Below are 18,786 nucleotides of genomic sequence, written 5' to 3'. Positions count from 1 at the left end.
AACTATCCTCCACCTGTCGCCAAGTTCCTGCACTCATAGTTCCACCTGTGATTTGTGTGTCTGCATTTTATGTCATACAATCTTAACCCTTTCGTGGTTGATGGGTCATATATGTCCCACTAACTTTGAGCGCCAGTTCAAGTGTCGGGATATATGTTACCCAACTCTGCACAGCGCTGCCACCTAGGGACGACTGTACTGAACCTAAGAAAAAAAATTGGGATTGCACTGCAAAGGCAATAGAGAAGCGGTGACTACTTTTGTTGACTGGCGTGTATATATGGCCGCTGCAATGCCACTTATTTGTGTCATTCTTCAGTTTTCATCATTTCTCACTTTCCCGAGATGTCTGAAGTAAGTAATTCATCTTATTATTAACTTAATAATAATTTTTTAGTACAAATACAGTGCGGAATGTACTTCTCAGCGACTGTACTATCTAATAATCGAAATAAAATTAGTGGGACACACGTGTCCCAGCAGACATTGTTTGTAAAGATTAGCAAGACAATTGATTAATGGGTATTCATCTAGGAAAAAGAGGGGATCAATGCCCACTTTCTTCGCAGCAAAGAGAGGAGTCTCTAGTGTGCCAGATGATGTCCGGCTTGTGAACATAGGCAAACATGTACCGAAAGACAGTGGCACTAGGAAGCGATGCAGATTCTGCAGCAAAAACTCTAAAGAGAAGAGAACAAAAGTTGTTTGCACTGCTTGTGGTGTACCACTCTGTGCCACACCATGTTTTTCCAAGTTTCATGGCACGTAAAGTTTTGTAAGTATTGATCATGTATCATGACAACTGAAATATAATGAATATTTTACAGTGGCACTACACAAATAAAAAGATTACATGCATGTATAATTTGTAGTTATTTTATTCTCTGCAAAATCCTGTTTATGGCTAAAAAATAAAATTACAAAATCAGTCAGTCAGCAGAAAAGGTATCTTGTGTTGGTTCATGGGACATGTGTGTCCCACTTCCTGTTGTGAAAAAATTGAGAACTTAAAAAATGTTTTGGTGGTGAAAATATAATAATGGGACTGAAAAGAAACTGTTATCGCCTTAATATTTTAAAAATCTGTAAAAAGTGAATTTTATCCATGAAAGGGTTAAATTAGAATAACTCCACTACGAAAGATTAAAAAAATACAGTGCAGAAAGCCAGCCATGCAGAAGACACTTGCAACCATCTTCCAAACAATAGTAAACTGCAACCAACAATTCAGTCTAGTCACCCTTTTTTGGTTTATGTTACATTTCCTTACCCCCCTCACTATAGAAAACAGAGCAAAGAAGAATAACACAAGATAAACAGGGTCAGGACTTTATGTGACGTGAGTGGTTAATCAGAAATGACTAAAAGCAGTAGCTACAGTAAGCAAATTAAATCCAACCTTCTGCCATTTCATATAATGTATCAATGTTCAGTCTCTGACTAACAAATTGCAAGAACTAGAAATAATACTGTGTTCTGACCTAAATGTTGATGTTATTTGCATAACAGAACACTGGCTAGAAGAACCCCAAATAGAAACACTAAAGATCCCTGGTTTTTCCCTAGTCATTTCATTTTGCAGGTCTTATTATAAACATGTAGGGATAGCTATCTTTTCAAAGCAGAATTTAAGGTATAAAGCTATCCAGACATATCCTGAACTGAATAAAGAAACAGTCTTTGAAACGGCAGCTATTGAACTTACTCACATTCAGCTAGTTATTACAACTATATACAGGTACCCTGATGCTGACATAGAATAATTCCTGTGTAAATTTGAAATGATGTTAAATATTGCAGAACCAAAGAAAAAGAAAATAATTTGTGGAGACTTCAACATAGACTTTTTGAAACCCTCAAACTACAAAGATGAATTACTATATATCACAAAGAGTAAATACACCAACAAGAATCACTAAGCATATTAAAACTGCACCAGACCAAATTTTTATTGAAGAAACCTTTTCTCCATATGTTAGTGAAGCAGTTAAGATGGGATACAGTGATCATGATGCTGTGTTGTTATCACTGGAATTATGTTCAGAGAAAATATCTCCCATCAAAATAACTGAGTGCAGGGATTTCAGTGACAGCAATATAGCAAACTTTTGCAACATATTAAGCTGAGAACCATGGGATGAAGTTTTCAATGAAACACATGTAAATAGAATGTTTGATAACTTTCATGGACCATATAATTACTATTTTGACATAGTCTTCCCACTAAAACAATGCGAATTAAAACCAACCAGAAACAGAAGTTGGATTACTAAGGGCATAAAAATCTCTAGTGCAAGGAAAAGATTTCTACATTCGTATAAAAAACAAAATAATATATCATTAGAAATGCAAAATTATATTAAAGAATATAGTAAGATCTACCACAAAGTTATTAAAGATGCGAAGAAAAGGGGAAATGATGAATATATACGCAAATAAAAAACAAAACACAGGCAGCATGGATCATCATCAGATCTGAAACACACACAAAACCAGCTTGGCAAAAAATATTAACTTAAAGCTGGAAAACAAACAAGTATCTGATACTATCTCTGTAGATAATATCTTCAATGAGTACTTTGGCAAAGCTGCAAATGATCTTATCCAAAGCAACTTTCAGAATACTAATATGCACTACATTGAGAACTGTAAACCTCCCATGGGGTCGATGTTTCTCAAGCAGGTCATACAGAGTGAGCTCATACTGTCAATGAGCTCACTACAGAAACTTTCATGTGGTTTTGATGAGATTCCAGATTGCATTATAAACCACACAAGATATCATATTGTAGAACCTCTGAAGCATATTGTTAATCACTCCTTTTCCACACGTACCTTTCCAAATATTCTAAAGATTGCAAAAGTAAGCCCTTTGCACAAAAAGGGTGCCACAGACAATGTTAACAATTACAGACCTGTAGCACAGTTTAGTGGCTTCTCAAAGATCTTTGAGGAGCTCTTTTATAATAGGTTGCTACAGTTTGTTAACAAAAACTCATTGCTGTCAAATCATCAGCATGGCTTCAGGTAATCTAGATCTACAACCACAGCAGTCTTGTGAAACTATGCACTCCATTCTAAAAGTTGTAGATGGAAAGGAAATAACTACTGGAATATTCTTGGACCTATCCAAAGCATTTGACATTTTAGATCATGACATCCTACTATGTAAGTTGGAAAGAAAGGGAATTAGAGTTGATCCAAATGAATGGATTAGATCATATCTTACTAGCCAGCAACAAAAAGTGGTTCTCAAACAAGACACAATAACTGAAAACATTTCAAGAGCAACAACATACACATTAGATAAAACTACCATCAAATATGGTGTGCCACAAGGATCAACATTAGGTCCTATCCTCTTTCTTTTGTATATCGATGACCTGAATGACACTGTCCATGCAAAACAGAAAACCTTATTTGCAGATGCTACCAGTATTTTGATAACAGGGTCAGACCAAAAAGAGCATCAATTAACTACAGATGCATCATTGCTCGAGCTAACACACTGGTTTGAAAAAAAAATAAACTTATAATTAACACTGGTAAAACAGTGGCCATGAACTTTCATATATCCCACAATAAACAACAAAATTAACATGAACTGAAAATAAACAACAAAATTGTAAAATTACCGTAGTTGAAGATGTTAAGTTCCTACGAATATATCTGCCTAGTGATCTCAAGTGGAATACACACATTAAAGCTCTTCCAATCAAGCTATCATCAATCTGTTACCTGCTATGGATACTAAGCACAAGCTGTAAGAGAGAAATACTAATACAGGCATATCATGCACATTTCCAGTCAGCAATCTGATATGGAATAATATTTTGGGGAAATGCACCTTTTAGTTAATCTGTTTTCAAAACCTAGCAACAAGCTATCAGAATCATCTGCAACATAAAGAGGCAATGTTCATGTCGCTCTCTTTTTTCCTATTTTAAAGATACTGAACCTACCATTCCTATATATATTTGAAACAATAGTCTTTGTAAGAGAATATTTAAGAAAATCCAATGCCTATCAGCTGAACAGCTCTGTGCACAATTACAAAACAATAAATGGCAATAACATTCGTGTGTCATATGCCAGAACATCAGCCTACCAGAAGAGTGTTCTTCATAGAGGCACACAATTGTATTACCACCTTCCTAACATCAAGGTGGTAAAGTAAGGCAGCTTGTTAAAAAAAAAGCTGAAGTCATTTCTGATGGACCATAGTTTCTACTCTGTAAATGAATACCTATCAGAATGAAACAGAACTTTATAATGTTAAATTAATAAACAATTTATGGCAATTATTTGTTTATTAAAGTGTACTAGTTGTACATGTAACATTGTATTAATATAGATATTTGCAGTCCACAGCATTGTACTGATATAGCCTATATGTGTGTCTGTTTTTTCTACGTCTGGATTAGGTTGGGAGGGGAGTACTTAGCAGTGAATTTGCGAAGCAACGAAAATGGCTTTTGGGCTAGACTCATCCGTCTTGCTTCGCTGTTTGCATACTTGACTCCTTAGGCCTATAATAAAACAGGTCACTATACCGACGTGGGAACTCTATCTATCTATTCTAATTTCAGGAAACCGCCATTGCCAATATTCACTGTATATTTCATTTAATTTTCTTTATGGATGTGTAGATTATGAAAAACTGTGTGTAGTAACTGAGAACACTCCCGAGTATCGAGATGAATATTGTGTACATATGAAAAAAAATACTACGAGAATTACACTAAGTAACTTAATAACAGCAGTTGTATTAACAAAAAACTGCATATTCAGAGATGGAACTTTATCACTTAGTTTTAGTTTATGACAGTGGGGCATTCGTTGCCACGTATTAAGTACGTAGTAGTCTTAAGTCTCCAGTTGACTGAAAAGTATAAAACGGAGATATATGCGGAAATAGCATCTATAATAAACTGACAGTTCAACTTTCTGTCTACCTCTGAAAAATGTGACTTTTCGTCGTTAACAGGCTCACAATGTCGTTTTTTCTTCATATTTGCCTGTTCTCAATTCAGCATGCCTTCCCGCGTACTTGTTTATGTTGACTCTAGAGAGTCCACTGTCTACTGTCTAGATTCACAACAGTGTGTAGCAGTGCTGCCAAGTCTGAAACACAATTTCCCCTATATAGGAAATAAAATCCCATAAATAGTTTTTCAAACTAAATGCCTATAATACTAAATTTCTATTTGTTTGTTTGTGTGTGTGTGGGGGGGGAGGGGAGATATGATCTGAACCATTTAAATAACTTGTTTCATTTTATATGGCGGAACTGTGAACCGCAGTTCTTTCAGATAATGACACTTTCTGACTCAGTGTTTAAATCATTTCAAAGAACTTGCAGGCGCACTACGTTCTCTCTCAAGCAATTTACAATGTTTATTAGCATCTTCCACAATGTTTGTGTTGTGTTTTAGATAAACATCAAATAGAAGAAGCAAAATCCCACTCGCAAATTTTGAAGTTCCCAGTATTAAATCGTGGTGGTTTTTCTGCGGGAAGTATGGAATTTAACGCAATTGAGTAGGACATACATCCAAAGTGCAATTTCTAGCTCATTAGCTCTCTAATAGTATGAACATGTTGGAGCCGTAACAAGAGATACTCTGATAACGACATTAGTTATTCGTAAATATCAGTAAAGAATTATAATATATTAGACTGTGCTGAACATATCAAGAGAACTGCGTGGCTGCATTCTGCCCGAGAAATCTGAGGTGTTTTAGAGTATTGCTTGCACTATTCCAAGAGTACGTAGCAAATTCCGGTCATGCATTATTCACTCAACAGCGATTTAATATTTTAAACTTCTTACTTAGCATTTTCTCTTTACTTAACTCACAAAGGAAGTTGGTAGTCTCTAGAAGTCTCCGAGGTCTTCCAGAACTACTTCTTCTTTCTATACCGTAATTCTGTTTGTAGTCATACGTGGATATGTTGAACTTATTCTGAATTTTTTAGGATGGTTCAGGACAGCAGATGCTTTTCCATTTTAAATTATCCTACGTAGTTAGCAAAGTATTTACTAACAATATGCAGAACCTATTTCCGAGTTTATTTTTTATGCGAAAAATATTGAAAATGTACATTCAACTGAAACATTTGATATGGGCGGTGTTAGTAACCCAGCTACAAAGCTGGTAATGTTCCAAAATCGGGCATTGCCAGTTGATCTTACAAAACCTCTGTCCAGAATCTACAGCATCTAAGATGTTTTCCCACTGTTTATTTGTCAGGGCGTTCCATTATGAAATGTCATCTGTTTTATGAGTTATATTTGTTCTTCTAAAGCTGGAGACAAGTGGATGAGTACCTGGTCTCAGCTGGGAAGGTGCAGTGGAAGGGTGAAGTCTAATTACATTTTACAAAACTGCCATATTTTTTGGCAATCGCTTTTGAAACTCCCTATGACATTCTAGTAGAAACAACTTGCCTCTTATGGATATTGGAATGTTTTTCTGTCTTAAGAACTTGTTGCAACATGAAAATTTGTGAGTTTGTCATCCTCTAGTTTTTCTAACAGTGGTAACAACAAACAGATGTCTTTCAAGACTTCCTCAACTTATATACTCTCACTTTGAACAAGCAAATTAATTCTGCATATGCATTTTAATTCATTTCTGAGAAACATTAATAGGGTTTTGTATGCTAAGCAATCCATTATCTTGTAAAATTGTTCAGAAATGTAGCGTTTATCGTTGCTTTTAACAAGATAAAATAAGAACTTCAATTCGCTCCACTGGGAGTTCCTGAATTTTTTGTTGGATTGCAATTATCATTCACAGTTTTATACAACTGTTTGTACTGGTCCAGTGTCTTAGGACTGTAGGAAAACCAACTGAATGTTTCTCTGACAAAATATCCCAATTGTCATGGGAAGTCTGCTACATCCTTCTCTGCACAAAGATGACGAGAGTAACTAACGCGCTTCACATCAATTACATCATGAACTGTTTCTTTCAGAAGAGCAGTTGCATAACTGTAGACTCCCAACATTTCACTTACACCACTACTCCAATTCCTGTCAAATTTTCCACTTATTTTAAATTGGAAAATTTGATGGGAATTGGAGTGGATGGTGCGAGTGTCCAGTTTTGAACTAAGAATATTGTAAATGGTATATCACAAGCAGCTAATTGCAGAATGCAATAAACTATAGTTATAATGGGGCAATGACCTTGCCACAGTGGATACACCGGTTCCTGTCCGATCAACGGAGTTAAGGACTGTCGGTCGTGGCTGGCACTTGGATGGGTGACCATCTGGGCTGTCATGCACTGTTGCCATTTTTCTGGGTGCACTCAGCCTCATGATGCCAATTGAGAAACTACTTGACCGAATAGTAGCGGCTCCGGTCAAAGAAAACCACCATAACGACTGGAGAGCAGTGTGCTGACCACATGCCTCTCCTATCCACATCCTCACTTGAGGATGACACGGCGGTCGGATGGTCCTGATACGCCACTCGTGGGATGGAAACAGAGTGAGATAGTTATGATGCATTTCTTCAGAACAGAAAGATGCCTAAGCAAACACAAAGATGCTTTTAGGTCGTTACATCTGTGCTTTCACCAATAATGAAAGAATACAGACAATTTCCTATTACTAGGACTGAACATGAGGCTTGATTACATTTTTAATTATCATAGTACATTTAGTGCGATGCAGTTTTAGACCCTGGAAAGAAGTGGAGAGTCCTAACATTGGCACTTGTTTGCTTTGATGATTTACAATATTACTGGAGGAATGTTGGGCAACATAAAAAGCAGCTTTTAATTTTGGCCCTTTAATATTGTTATTGATTTTCAGAAGCTTTATATTTTGGCATGATATTGCCATTTTTCCATTTTACGTTTCTCTTTGTTCTATTACTTTTTGTATGACATAACAAATGGTTCAAATGGCTCTGAGCACTATGCGACTTAACTTCTGAGGTCATCAGTCGCCTAGAACTTAGAACTAATTAAACCTAACTAACCTAAGGACATCACACACAACCATGCCCGAGACAGGATTCGAACCTGCGACCGTAGCGGTCACGCGGTTCCAGACTGAAGCGCCTTTAACCACACGGCCACACCGGCCGGCTATGACATAACAGATCCTTTTTACTAGCTTTAGGTGTAGAATACAAACATCTGCAAAAGGCTCTACTTTCTTGACCAGATGAACCATGTCAACCAATCTAAAAAGCAGTTAGGTAGGGCATTACTAATTATGGATAACAATCCCTTTATATCATGGTGTAAACACACAGAGAGCAGTAATTAGTATTTATTTTCAACAATAAACCTTCCTTTAAAACTTTGGATATAGCGCAATGTATTCATGAATTCATTCTGAAAGTACATGGCAGAAAAAGCTAATTTCTAATAAGCCACAGTTTAGTGTTTAATAAAAAAAAAAGGCAGTAGTTTCTGCCTGACATACTGAGATGTGAACCCATACCCCTACATTTCCTCCTGTAGCACTTACGCCTCTAAATTATTCCCTCAGCTGATTCGCCCTAAATTTAGGGCGAAAACCCCTAAGTTGGCAACACTGATGCTTAGTTACCTTGAGACTCACACAATTCTAAATTATAAGAAGGGGAAGGACCGTGTTACGATACAGAAACAGAGAATGAGGCAACACTCAAGTGGCATGTCAACAAACCTAGGTTGCGTTGCCAGAAGCTACTAGTAATGACCAGTTAGTATTGCCACCATTGTGGGGTTTCGTTTCGATTTTCACCCAACAATTTTAAATTTTAACTCGTTAGTTTCACTTATCAAAACAAGAACAACCAATAGCATTTAACTGCATTTGGGTCAGATTACGTGACGTCGCTCGCTTTCTGCTGTTGTTTCTGTATTGTATCTTGAATGTTATGAGAGTATGCCGTTTCAAGGCAATGGTACATCGAAGACTTATCACAAATGTCACTCGTGGCAGGATTTGTTACAATTAAATGTCAGTTAACCACACATCAGAGGTAAAAAGCCCTTAGGAATTCCTCAGCTAATCAATCCAAGGGAAAGATCTGGATGTGAAATTCAGTCAGGGGCTGGTCACCCTTTGTAATTGAAGAATAGAGAACAAAGCCCAATGTCAAAGCGAAACAATACAGTCTACATATACAGAATGTTTTGGATTTTTCCAAAATTGCGAATCCGAATGTAACAGAAGCCGACAAAATATCACACTTGTTGAGAGGAGTCGAAGAAGACATATAACAGTCTGTTCTGGTAAAGAATGTCACAATAACAGAATTCATTAAGCGGTGCCAACCAGTCGAAGAAGACATATTGTATATCGGGATGTTCTGGTAAAGTATGTCATAACAACAGAAGAATTCATCAAATGCTGTCAGCCAGTCAAAGGAGACACATATCAGGCCATTCTATGTCTCATCAACAGAAGAATTCATCTTCATCAAGTGGTGCCAATGCATTGAGGTAAAGGAGAGAGAGAGGAAGAGAGAGAGAGAGAGAGAGAGAGAGAGAGAGAGAGAGAGAGAGAGGGAGAGAGAGAGAGAGAGAGAGGGGGGGGGGGGGAGAGACAGACAGACAGACGAAAGAGATATGATGAAATCCAGAATGTGGTTCCCACAGCAGTTGTGTAAGACCACCATGACCTCACCTGTCTCATACAAAAGAAGATACACAGCATTTCATGGTACCCAGAATTGTCGGTTGGAGTCCACAAGACACAGCGGCCGTCCACGTAGACCCCATAAGTCAGGAAGTAATAAAGAATGTTGAAAAAGAGATGTACCGATCTTTGGTACCAGTCTTGACCACTAGTCCAATGCTCCATGAAGAATGGCCTCGGTCAACTTGGACTTACACCACCACTGCCAAACAACAACCAAGCATCCAATCAATGCAGATACACCAACTACTCTGCCAAGTACAACGCCCATTAGAAGCACAGATATTTGGAGGACGGAAGTCAACACACCAGTCTGTTTTCACTGTGGACGCCCTGGACACGTCTTACGCCACTGCAGAGAATGAATATGAGTGTTCGACGATTATTACGCCGCAAGGCATAAGTCATCACAGCAGTCCTATTCACGCCGATCAACTGCAGACGATTATTGTCGAACTTTGGCACGAAGCTCAATCACCATGCCCTGGACGTGGTCACTCCCCAACTTGCCGTATCTGTACCCCATGGGTCTAAGAGGTACCAGCAGCTCGCCTACAGACGGAATTCAGAAGCACTAAGTAAGGCAACCATCTATGGAGGGACTGTGTGGACGATGTGACACGTTTCCCAGAAATATTTCTGCAGCTTACCCGGAACAACCTTGGCAACAAATGAGCAGAATCGGGAACTGCCGGAGAGATGGAACCCTTGATGAACAGAACTTGCGGATCACAATCGAGACGATAGAGGAAAAAGTGAAAATCAGTCATGGGTCAGTTTTCAACAACTTACACGACATTTTGGACATGATCAATGTCGCTGCCTGTTGAGTCACGCAATTGCTCATATCTATTCATAAAGCTCGCGAACTGAAGAAACGGAAACGTTGTAGGTGTGCAGGTTAATTCACATGATGGCTTACGCCGTCTAGTCACCATAGAAGAGTGTTGGGGGTGCATCAATGGACTCCCGAGACAAAGGAGCAAAGAAATCACTCGAAACATTTCGTTTCGTCGCCGCCGAAAAAGGCGAAGACCCCACAGATTATGTTAGTAAAACAGCTCTGGATCACACTACTAAAATCTCATGACGAGCTTGTGGGAAGAAGTCAAAACCAAGTGTCACGAAAAACTGCCCGAGTTGTTTTCCGTCCACTACAACGCCGCAGTTCAGACTGAGCTGTACAGTCTCACTCAGTGCTTCTTTGGGCTTTCAAATTATGCCTTCCATCGGAAGAAGAACACATTGTATAGAAGGCATTTTCAGAATGATGACTAGACGATTTTTGAGATGGAAGTTTTCCTGAACGCCAAAACGGAAAATTCTACATCCAGAACCTTCACCAAGTCTTCTATAGTTGTCAAAATTGGCACTGTAGCGTGACTAAAAGAAGGACTAACAGTACCACCAAAGTTTATGGCCGTACCTTGATTTTTCCTAGGTTATAATCATAACTTTATGACTCTGTTCTGTGCAGCTAGACGTGCTTCAGTCTATACAGAAAAGGCAATGTCCTGACTCACTGACTGGCTCAATCACGCACTGACTCATCATCGCCGTTCCAGGTCGCGCCACAACGTCACCAGCATTTCGGCGGCTCAGGTGTCAGTTTACAGTCGCGCGCTCTCCAGACGTGGCGAGCAACCACGGGAATTTAAACTTTTCGTACGCGTGGTGACGGGTTATTCCGTCACAAAAATATTAGAACCATTTGTATATGCACATACCCGCAGCTGATCTATTCATGTCAAAGGTTGACTTCACACTGAGGCCGCTATTTTACAGCTGTATTTACAACTGTAAACAGCGACAACAGTATGAACTCAACCTCTGACATGAATAGTTCAACATGCTATTTTACTATATTAAAAACATGGTTCGGATTGTTGTTATTCTGATTGATTATTACACCGAAATAGCATTTATGGTCAATATTCTAACAAAATATCTGTTATTTTATGTGATTAAAGCTGAAAAATCGTTAAACATCAAGATTTCATCACGTGATCGAAAACGATCTGTTACTGGCTGAAGCTGTGCCGACGTCACAGACTAGGAGTAAGACGAAGCTAAACGTGTGTCACAGGGATTGTTAGCCGAAATGACGAGGTTTTTACGTACTTTTTCACAAAACAGTTTAGATGTTTAGTGATGGAAACGCAATTACAACTTTTAAGTGACAACAGAAAGGAATTAAGTGAACGGTGATAGTGAAGCCTTGCGAAATTTGATACGTCAATACTCCGCCCATTTAGAGCAACGATATGTGCAACGACGGACATTGTTGTCTCTGCTCCAAGCAACATCATTAAACTCGCTCAAGACTAAGGAATTGAGGAACTTTTGCAAATGGGTGCGTATATTATAACTAGATTGTCGACTATCTGTCACGAGCTACAACTCAAAGTACAGTGTTATTATTCTTGATAAATCTTAGTGCTAATTTCCTGTATAAAAGACACTCAGATATCAGACTCAGCAGGCGCTCGGTGGCGCAATTGATAGCATATTTTACTGAGGGCACAGTGGTCACATTTTCGAATCCTGGAACAGTCACACATTTTAAAAGTTTTACCCAAAATACGAAAATAGCGTTAGCAAGAACTGATTGTAGAAGGTGTTTCGATGGTGGAAAGCGTTATATATAGCTTAACATTAATCTTAGTCTGAAAACGGACAACAGAGGATAAATGCATTTACTTAGTGAAAAGCAATTCAGTTTTTTGGAAAGACTTTCTATTTGTGAACCATAAGCCCACAGTACATCGAGGATTAGGACGATGAAGTTTCCTATACGGAGAGATATATAACATGTGCAACATGCAGGCAACACAAAAGTAAGGCTGTGATGTTTGTGAGTGTAAACTAACGAGTGTCTGAAACAGACTTACTTCATCTTCATCTAAGCTGATGAAATTTAAAAAGTTTAAACACTGAGGATACTAGCTGGACAGTACAAATATAAATAAAGAACATTGTTTCTAATAAAGTAAAATGTGTGTGGTCACATTAACTAGAAAATATCTTTTTGAACTTGACGTGTGTGAACAGCGATTGCAAATGCAAGCGCATGTGAACAGCAAGGAAAACACAATAATATTCTGTTTATGATCCGTATGGTGAAGTTTTGTAATTATTATTTGGTTTTCATATGAGAGGACTGCGAGTCGTTTTACAAATAAATATTATTTCTGGTTAAATTGGAACCAGCTATCTATGGACACTATCTTACAAAATTCGACAGTCTACCGCTCTAACGACTGAACTACCGCATAAATAATGTAAATAGCTTTAATACAACAATTTTCATTGGGAGTTTTATTTCGTTGAAAGACGCTGTCCTTCCTTGTAACAGTGGGAAAGCATATCTCCGATGTAAATAAACGTTAATTTCACACTGAAAACATTTTTATTTAAGTTAGGGAACTTGTGCAACAGGTGGTGACAATTTGCCAGTACAGCGCAACTACATTTTACGCATCTTCTCGTTCTTTGGCAACACTCAAAAAGAACTTTTCAGGAGTTTTTATAGAGATATTTGTACACTACGGTACTACACACCATTTGTAACCCGTTTTCCGAAACGTAAATTTCAAAACAATACGTCACTGTTCATTATCATTATGACAGTAGGAGCAGCGAGTTAGCCTGTGAAGTCACAGGCATCACCTAACTCGAATGGAGCGTTTTAGCGGGCTGTCAAATTATTTGAATTTCATTTCCGTTTTTATAAAAGAACATTGAAATTCAAGAGCGGAAAAAGCATGTTTCGTACATAAAATGACATAATGAATCATTTAAGACAGTTTCCAGAAAACAGTCAATTACTGTAGCCTATTGGACTATGTGCATACAAGTGGTTTAATGTTTTAATTTACATTAACTGCACTGAAGATGGCCACACAGTGACCAAAATCTAGGTGTGCAATAAATATCATTAGTGACTGACTTCTGTACCCTTTACTGCTTCTCACTTTGCACCGTAATACGGAATAACACAGGAATTGCAACATCGTATTTTTCTGCCGACTCCGGGAAAGCAACTTTCAAAAAAAATTTCTTCCCTGTACGGGAATATACATAACGGATGTACGAATACAGGTTGCAGACAGATGGTTGACGACATATGGAAGTTCGGGTCTGTCCCTGAGTCATGTTTGGATAGCCAGATTGTAAGGTGACCACTCATTATAAGTGGGAAATCCAGGTTCGAGTCCTGCTCTGGCACAAATTTTCATTGTCATCAATCCGTTATTCAGCTGAAGGTTATCCATATCCGCAACTGTAAGTATGCATCTTATAGGTGACAGTAAAAACTCATCATATCCCAGAAAACTGATGGTTTTTCCAATCAATATTTGAATAAAAACACTGTACTCCAGATTCCAGGGGGGAGGGGGGCAAGTGCCCTCACTTTTACCCCTCCCCCACCCCATGGTCTTCCAGGACGCCTATGACGTCAAACAGGCTGTATGAAACTTCTATTAAGTGAACCAGCAGTGAAAGATAGCGCAACATATAAAAGTTCTCAGTAGAGACACAGTAACTGATCAGAAAATGCGGCAAAAAAGCTCTGTTACAGAATTTGTTAGGTTCACTTAACAACTGACATGGATCCGTGAGAAATTTCGTGCAGAAGCTACATTTCATCTTATACATGGCTTCTCCCGACCTGTTCCTTCGTTATTTGACGAGTTCCAATGTAACGTTCAGGTTTATGTTGCAGTATAAAGGGGCTGGTAGTTTAGTTTCTGAGTACTTTACTGTTCCCCTTTTTTATTTGATTTTCAACAGATTACCTGCTGGCGACTTCATAATTAGCGAAAATGGTTATAATACCATATGTGTAACCTGAGGCTGGTAAAAACCGCTAAAATAATTTTATTCCAAGGCAGTCGCTATGTTCAGGCAATATGCCTATTGGTTGAGTTGGCGTTAGGTTGATCCTTGACAGTTGCAGTCGGCTGGGCGCGGCGGTTTCACAGGCCTACCTCAACCAATATCGTAAGGCCATTTTGTAAACCTCTGTGGCAAACGCCTCAATGTTGTCTCAGCTTTGTATACAGCTACTGCTTTTGCGTGTAGCCGTTAGCGCTTCACTGTTGAAAGGTGGCAACAATGCCTCGAGCTGTCAGGGATCTTATTACGCTGTCTCAACTGTAGCCTATGAAACAGTTGATGACAAAATGAGGACAGTGATTCAAATATTGTCAGTTGAATGAAAAACCGAAAACCTGTTTAGACACCCAACAATACATCCGCTACCATGACAGGTGTAATATCTCCATCTTCAGTGTTCGATGAACTGAATGATTATTAAAGATTTTTTTTTTCTGGAAGTGTACATAAGTTGCAGCTAAAAGTAGTAGCAGAGTCTGAGAAGAATGAAACTATGTGAGAGGTAATTGATGATACTGGCTATAAAACGTGCAACGAGATTACAACAAAATAGAAATCAGCTGAAAGACTGTTGACTCAGCATAAAATTTACAATATGTTATAAATTTAGTGTGTACCTGAACTGTGTCGTCTAACAGTCCGAAGACTCATTTGGCGCGCTATTACTTCAGCCATAATCAATTATTTTGCTACCAAAATAGCAGATTTCATCCAAACCTTTTTGTGAAACACCAGTAAAGCCCCGATTCTTTAAAGTATCGAGCTGCCATATATGAAACTGCTTCAAACTTCTGTTTACCTTACAAATGAGTTAGTGTGTTAGATATATGTAAACCAGAAATAGCTTAGGACAGGTTTGAAATCATATCTAAAGTTTGTTGAAAGTCTGTAAGTGCTCTCATTATTGAACACTGGATGAGTACAGATCGGTGGTTTACGCTTCGTTTGAAGCGAAAGCTAATTTTTCAGGCTACTCAGTGTTTACGACGTCATATCTCCTGAACTAACTGACCTACAATGATATAATTTTGCAGGCACATTCAGTGATATACGTGCGTATCGTCAGCAAAATACGTTGCGAATAGGGTAAGTGGAAAAGAAGTAATACATTAAAACGTCATGCCTTATTCGAAAGTTTTACTGCAAGAACAACGAAACTGTAGTAAGCGATACCTAAAGTTTGTCCTTCCATCATTTTGTGTGCTGTTTCGGCGAGAAAAAGTTTCTTGAAGGATTGACACTGTGTGTTAAGTTTGTTGTCTCAAGTACTGGAAGAATATGAAGGGCTTATTCCAATAGCGGTACAAGCCTATTTTTGTTCATTTTGAGATACAGAGTCCTAAAGTAGCGCTGAAAAATCTGCAGTTGAGATACCATAAATATTCCAGCATATGGCTTCTTGCTAGAGATGAACCTTTCTGTTTGCCCTCTTTAAAGAAAAAAAAAAACTGAGTTAATGGATCAACAGCGAACTGAAACGGGTGTCTTTCGATGTCCGCGCCAAGCAGATACAACGAAAGAAAACAAACAAAATGAGACAAAAAAAAGAAAAAAAATGGATAGAGCGTCTGCCATGCAAGCAAGAGATCCCGGGTTCGAGTCCCGGTCGGGGCACACATTTTCGGCAGTCTCCATCAAGGTATGTCAACAACACCTGTCGGCAGCTGAGGGTTTCAATTAATTATCATTTAAAATCAATTACATATAAATTCCATCTAAATGCCAACGTTTTGCCAGGCAATAAGTTAAAAAACTTCTTTTACGTCTGTGTTGTAAGTACCTTTCGGACTGCAGTTATACTTGGAACATCACGCTGTTTCCAACTTTCTACGTTGACGTTATCAACACTGTTAGCTTCCCCACCAACTCAAATGTCACATAGTAATTTGAAGCTTCAAATGGTTCAAATGGCTCTGAGCACTATGCGACTTAACTTCTGAGGTCATCAGTCGCCTAGAACTTAGAACTAATTAAACCTAACTAACCTAAGGATATGACACACATCCATGCCCGAGGCAGGATTCGAACCTCGACCGTAGCGGTCGCTCGGTTCCAGACTGCAGCGACTAGAACCGCACGGCCACTTCGGCCGGCAATTTGAAGCTGTGTTACCTTCAAGAAGAAGCATGAAAGTTTTAATTTAACTTTTTTGCGAATTCTAAAACCTTTTTTTTCAGTATTGTTCCTGAAATAGGCACATTAGCTTCACGCTGCTGCATCACCAAGTTTGTATGCATTTTTCTATGTCCGTAACCTTTCAGCCCTGAATAAGGGTGCGTTTCTCACTCATTGGCCCGGCTTTCGAAGCACTGGATCTTATGTGCCTTTCACTGGCCAGTATGGTAATTAAGCTACAATGAGGGCTTTGGGGCCGGCCGGAGTGGCCGAGCGGTTAAAGGCGCTACAGTCTGGAACCGCACGATCGCTACGGTCGCAGGTTCGAATCCTGCCTCGGGCATGGATGTGTGTGATGTCCTTAGGTTAGTTAGGTTTAAGTAGTTCTAAGTTCTAGGGGACTTATGACCACGGCAGTTGAGTCCCATAGTGCTCAGAGCCATTTGAACCATTTTGTGGGCTTTGGGATGCTTACTTTAAGTGCATTATGCCTTCCTTGCACTACTTCAATCGTGTTTGTTTTCTCCAAAACTGAAAAACACATTTTGAAATGATAATTAAATCGAGACCCGACGCTGCCGAAGGCGTTGATATACATCAACGGGGTCAGTAGAAAATGAGTGCCCTGACCGGGACTCGAATCCGGGATCTCCTGCTTACATCGCAGACGCTCTATCCATTTTTTTAAAATCTCATTTTGTCCGATATTGTTCGTTGCATTTGTTTGGGACGGACGTCCCATGACACCCGTTCAAGTTCATTGTTGATCCTTTCACTCAGTTTTTTATTACAGAGGGCAGCTAACCCTCTGACCGAACACGCTGAGCTACCGTGCCCGCATCCATCCGAGCCACCGAGGGCACAGAGAATAGTGCGACTGCAGGGACTTATCCCGTGCAGGCTCTCCGTGAGACCCACATTCCCAACTTAATGTCCACACATTACATTCGTAGTGCTCCTGCCCATTACACTCAATACTCGCGGCAGACAAAAGTTACCGAGTCCCGTAAGAGTTCGAGCAATACGTGTGCATCTGTCCGAAAGAACAGATACCATCTTCATAAAACACATTTTGTTTTGTGACGAACTCATCTTTTTCGCATGCACTAAAATTGGAAACTACCCTAAAAAGTTAACTAAGTCCACCCTTTGCAAAACGGTCCTAGTTTAACTCATTGTGCTCTGCAACTGTTCACACTCCCGTCAACTGCAGCTATATGCCACTGCTATGGATTATTGATGTTGGACGGCGGGCCGCACCCCCTTCCATTATCTGAAATCAACAGCCACAAGATCATGAACTACCACGAAACGTTTCGCGACCATTTCTTGGTTTTTATAAGTGCAGCGAAAATGACTGTGAGGGAGTAAAAATAATGGCATAAAAATGCAAAAACGTATAAATGGAAAAATTGAAAGCCGGTTAACTTTACATGAAAAATCGAAAAAGTGCACAATGTACACTGACGCACCAAAGAAACTGGTATAGGCATGCGCACTGAAAGACAGAGATATGTAAACAGGCAGAATACGGCGCAGCGGTCGGCAACGCCTATATAAGACAAAAAGTGTCTGGTGCAGTTAGATCGGTTTCTGCTGCTACAATGACAGGTTATCAAAAGTTAAGTGAGTTTGAACGTGGTGTTATAGTCGGCGCACGAGCGATGGGACACGATTCCTCGGAGGTAGCAATGAAGGGGGATTTTCCCGTACGATCATTTCACGAGTGTACCGTGAATATCAAGGATCCGGTGAAACATCAAATCCCGACATCGCTGCGACCGGAAAAAGATCCTGCAAGAACAGGACCAACAATGACTGAAGAGAATCGTTCAGCGTGACAGAAGTGCAACCCTTCCGCAGATTGCTGCACATTTTAATGCTGGGCCATCAACAAGTGTCAGCGTGCAAACCATTCAACGAAATATCATCGATATGGGTTTTCGGAGCCGAAGGCCCACTCGTGTACCCTTGATGACTGCACGACACGTTGCTTTTACGCCTCGCCTGGGCCCGTCAGGACCGACATTAGGCTGTTGATGACGGGAAACATGTTGCCTGGTCGGACGAGTCTCGTTTCAAATTGTATCGAGCGGATGGAGGTGTGCGATTATGGAGACA

General features: G+C 39.4%; 1 protein-coding gene across 1 annotated transcript in view; it reads right to left on the bottom strand.

Moving 5' to 3' along the window:
• LOC124596055 (oocyte zinc finger protein XlCOF19-like) overlaps nt 1–5,070 on the bottom strand; it is a 30,682-nt gene extending 25,612 nt beyond the window's left edge. Inside the window, exon 1 of the mRNA XM_047135030.1 lies at nt 4,956–5,070. Within this exon, the coding sequence (XP_046990986.1) occupies nt 4,956–5,012 (57 nt within the window). The 5' untranslated portion in view covers nt 5,013–5,070. The remainder of the gene's footprint in view (nt 1–4,955) is intronic.
• Nucleotides 5,071–18,786: the final 13,716 nt, after the last annotated feature.

Source organism: Schistocerca americana, chromosome 2 (assembly GCF_021461395.2).
Source record: "Schistocerca americana isolate TAMUIC-IGC-003095 chromosome 2, iqSchAmer2.1, whole genome shotgun sequence".
Taxonomy (NCBI): Eukaryota; Metazoa; Arthropoda; class Insecta; order Orthoptera; family Acrididae; genus Schistocerca; species Schistocerca americana.
Note: the sequence above shows the minus strand (reverse complement) of the source record. Positions and strands in the feature narration are given on the sequence as shown.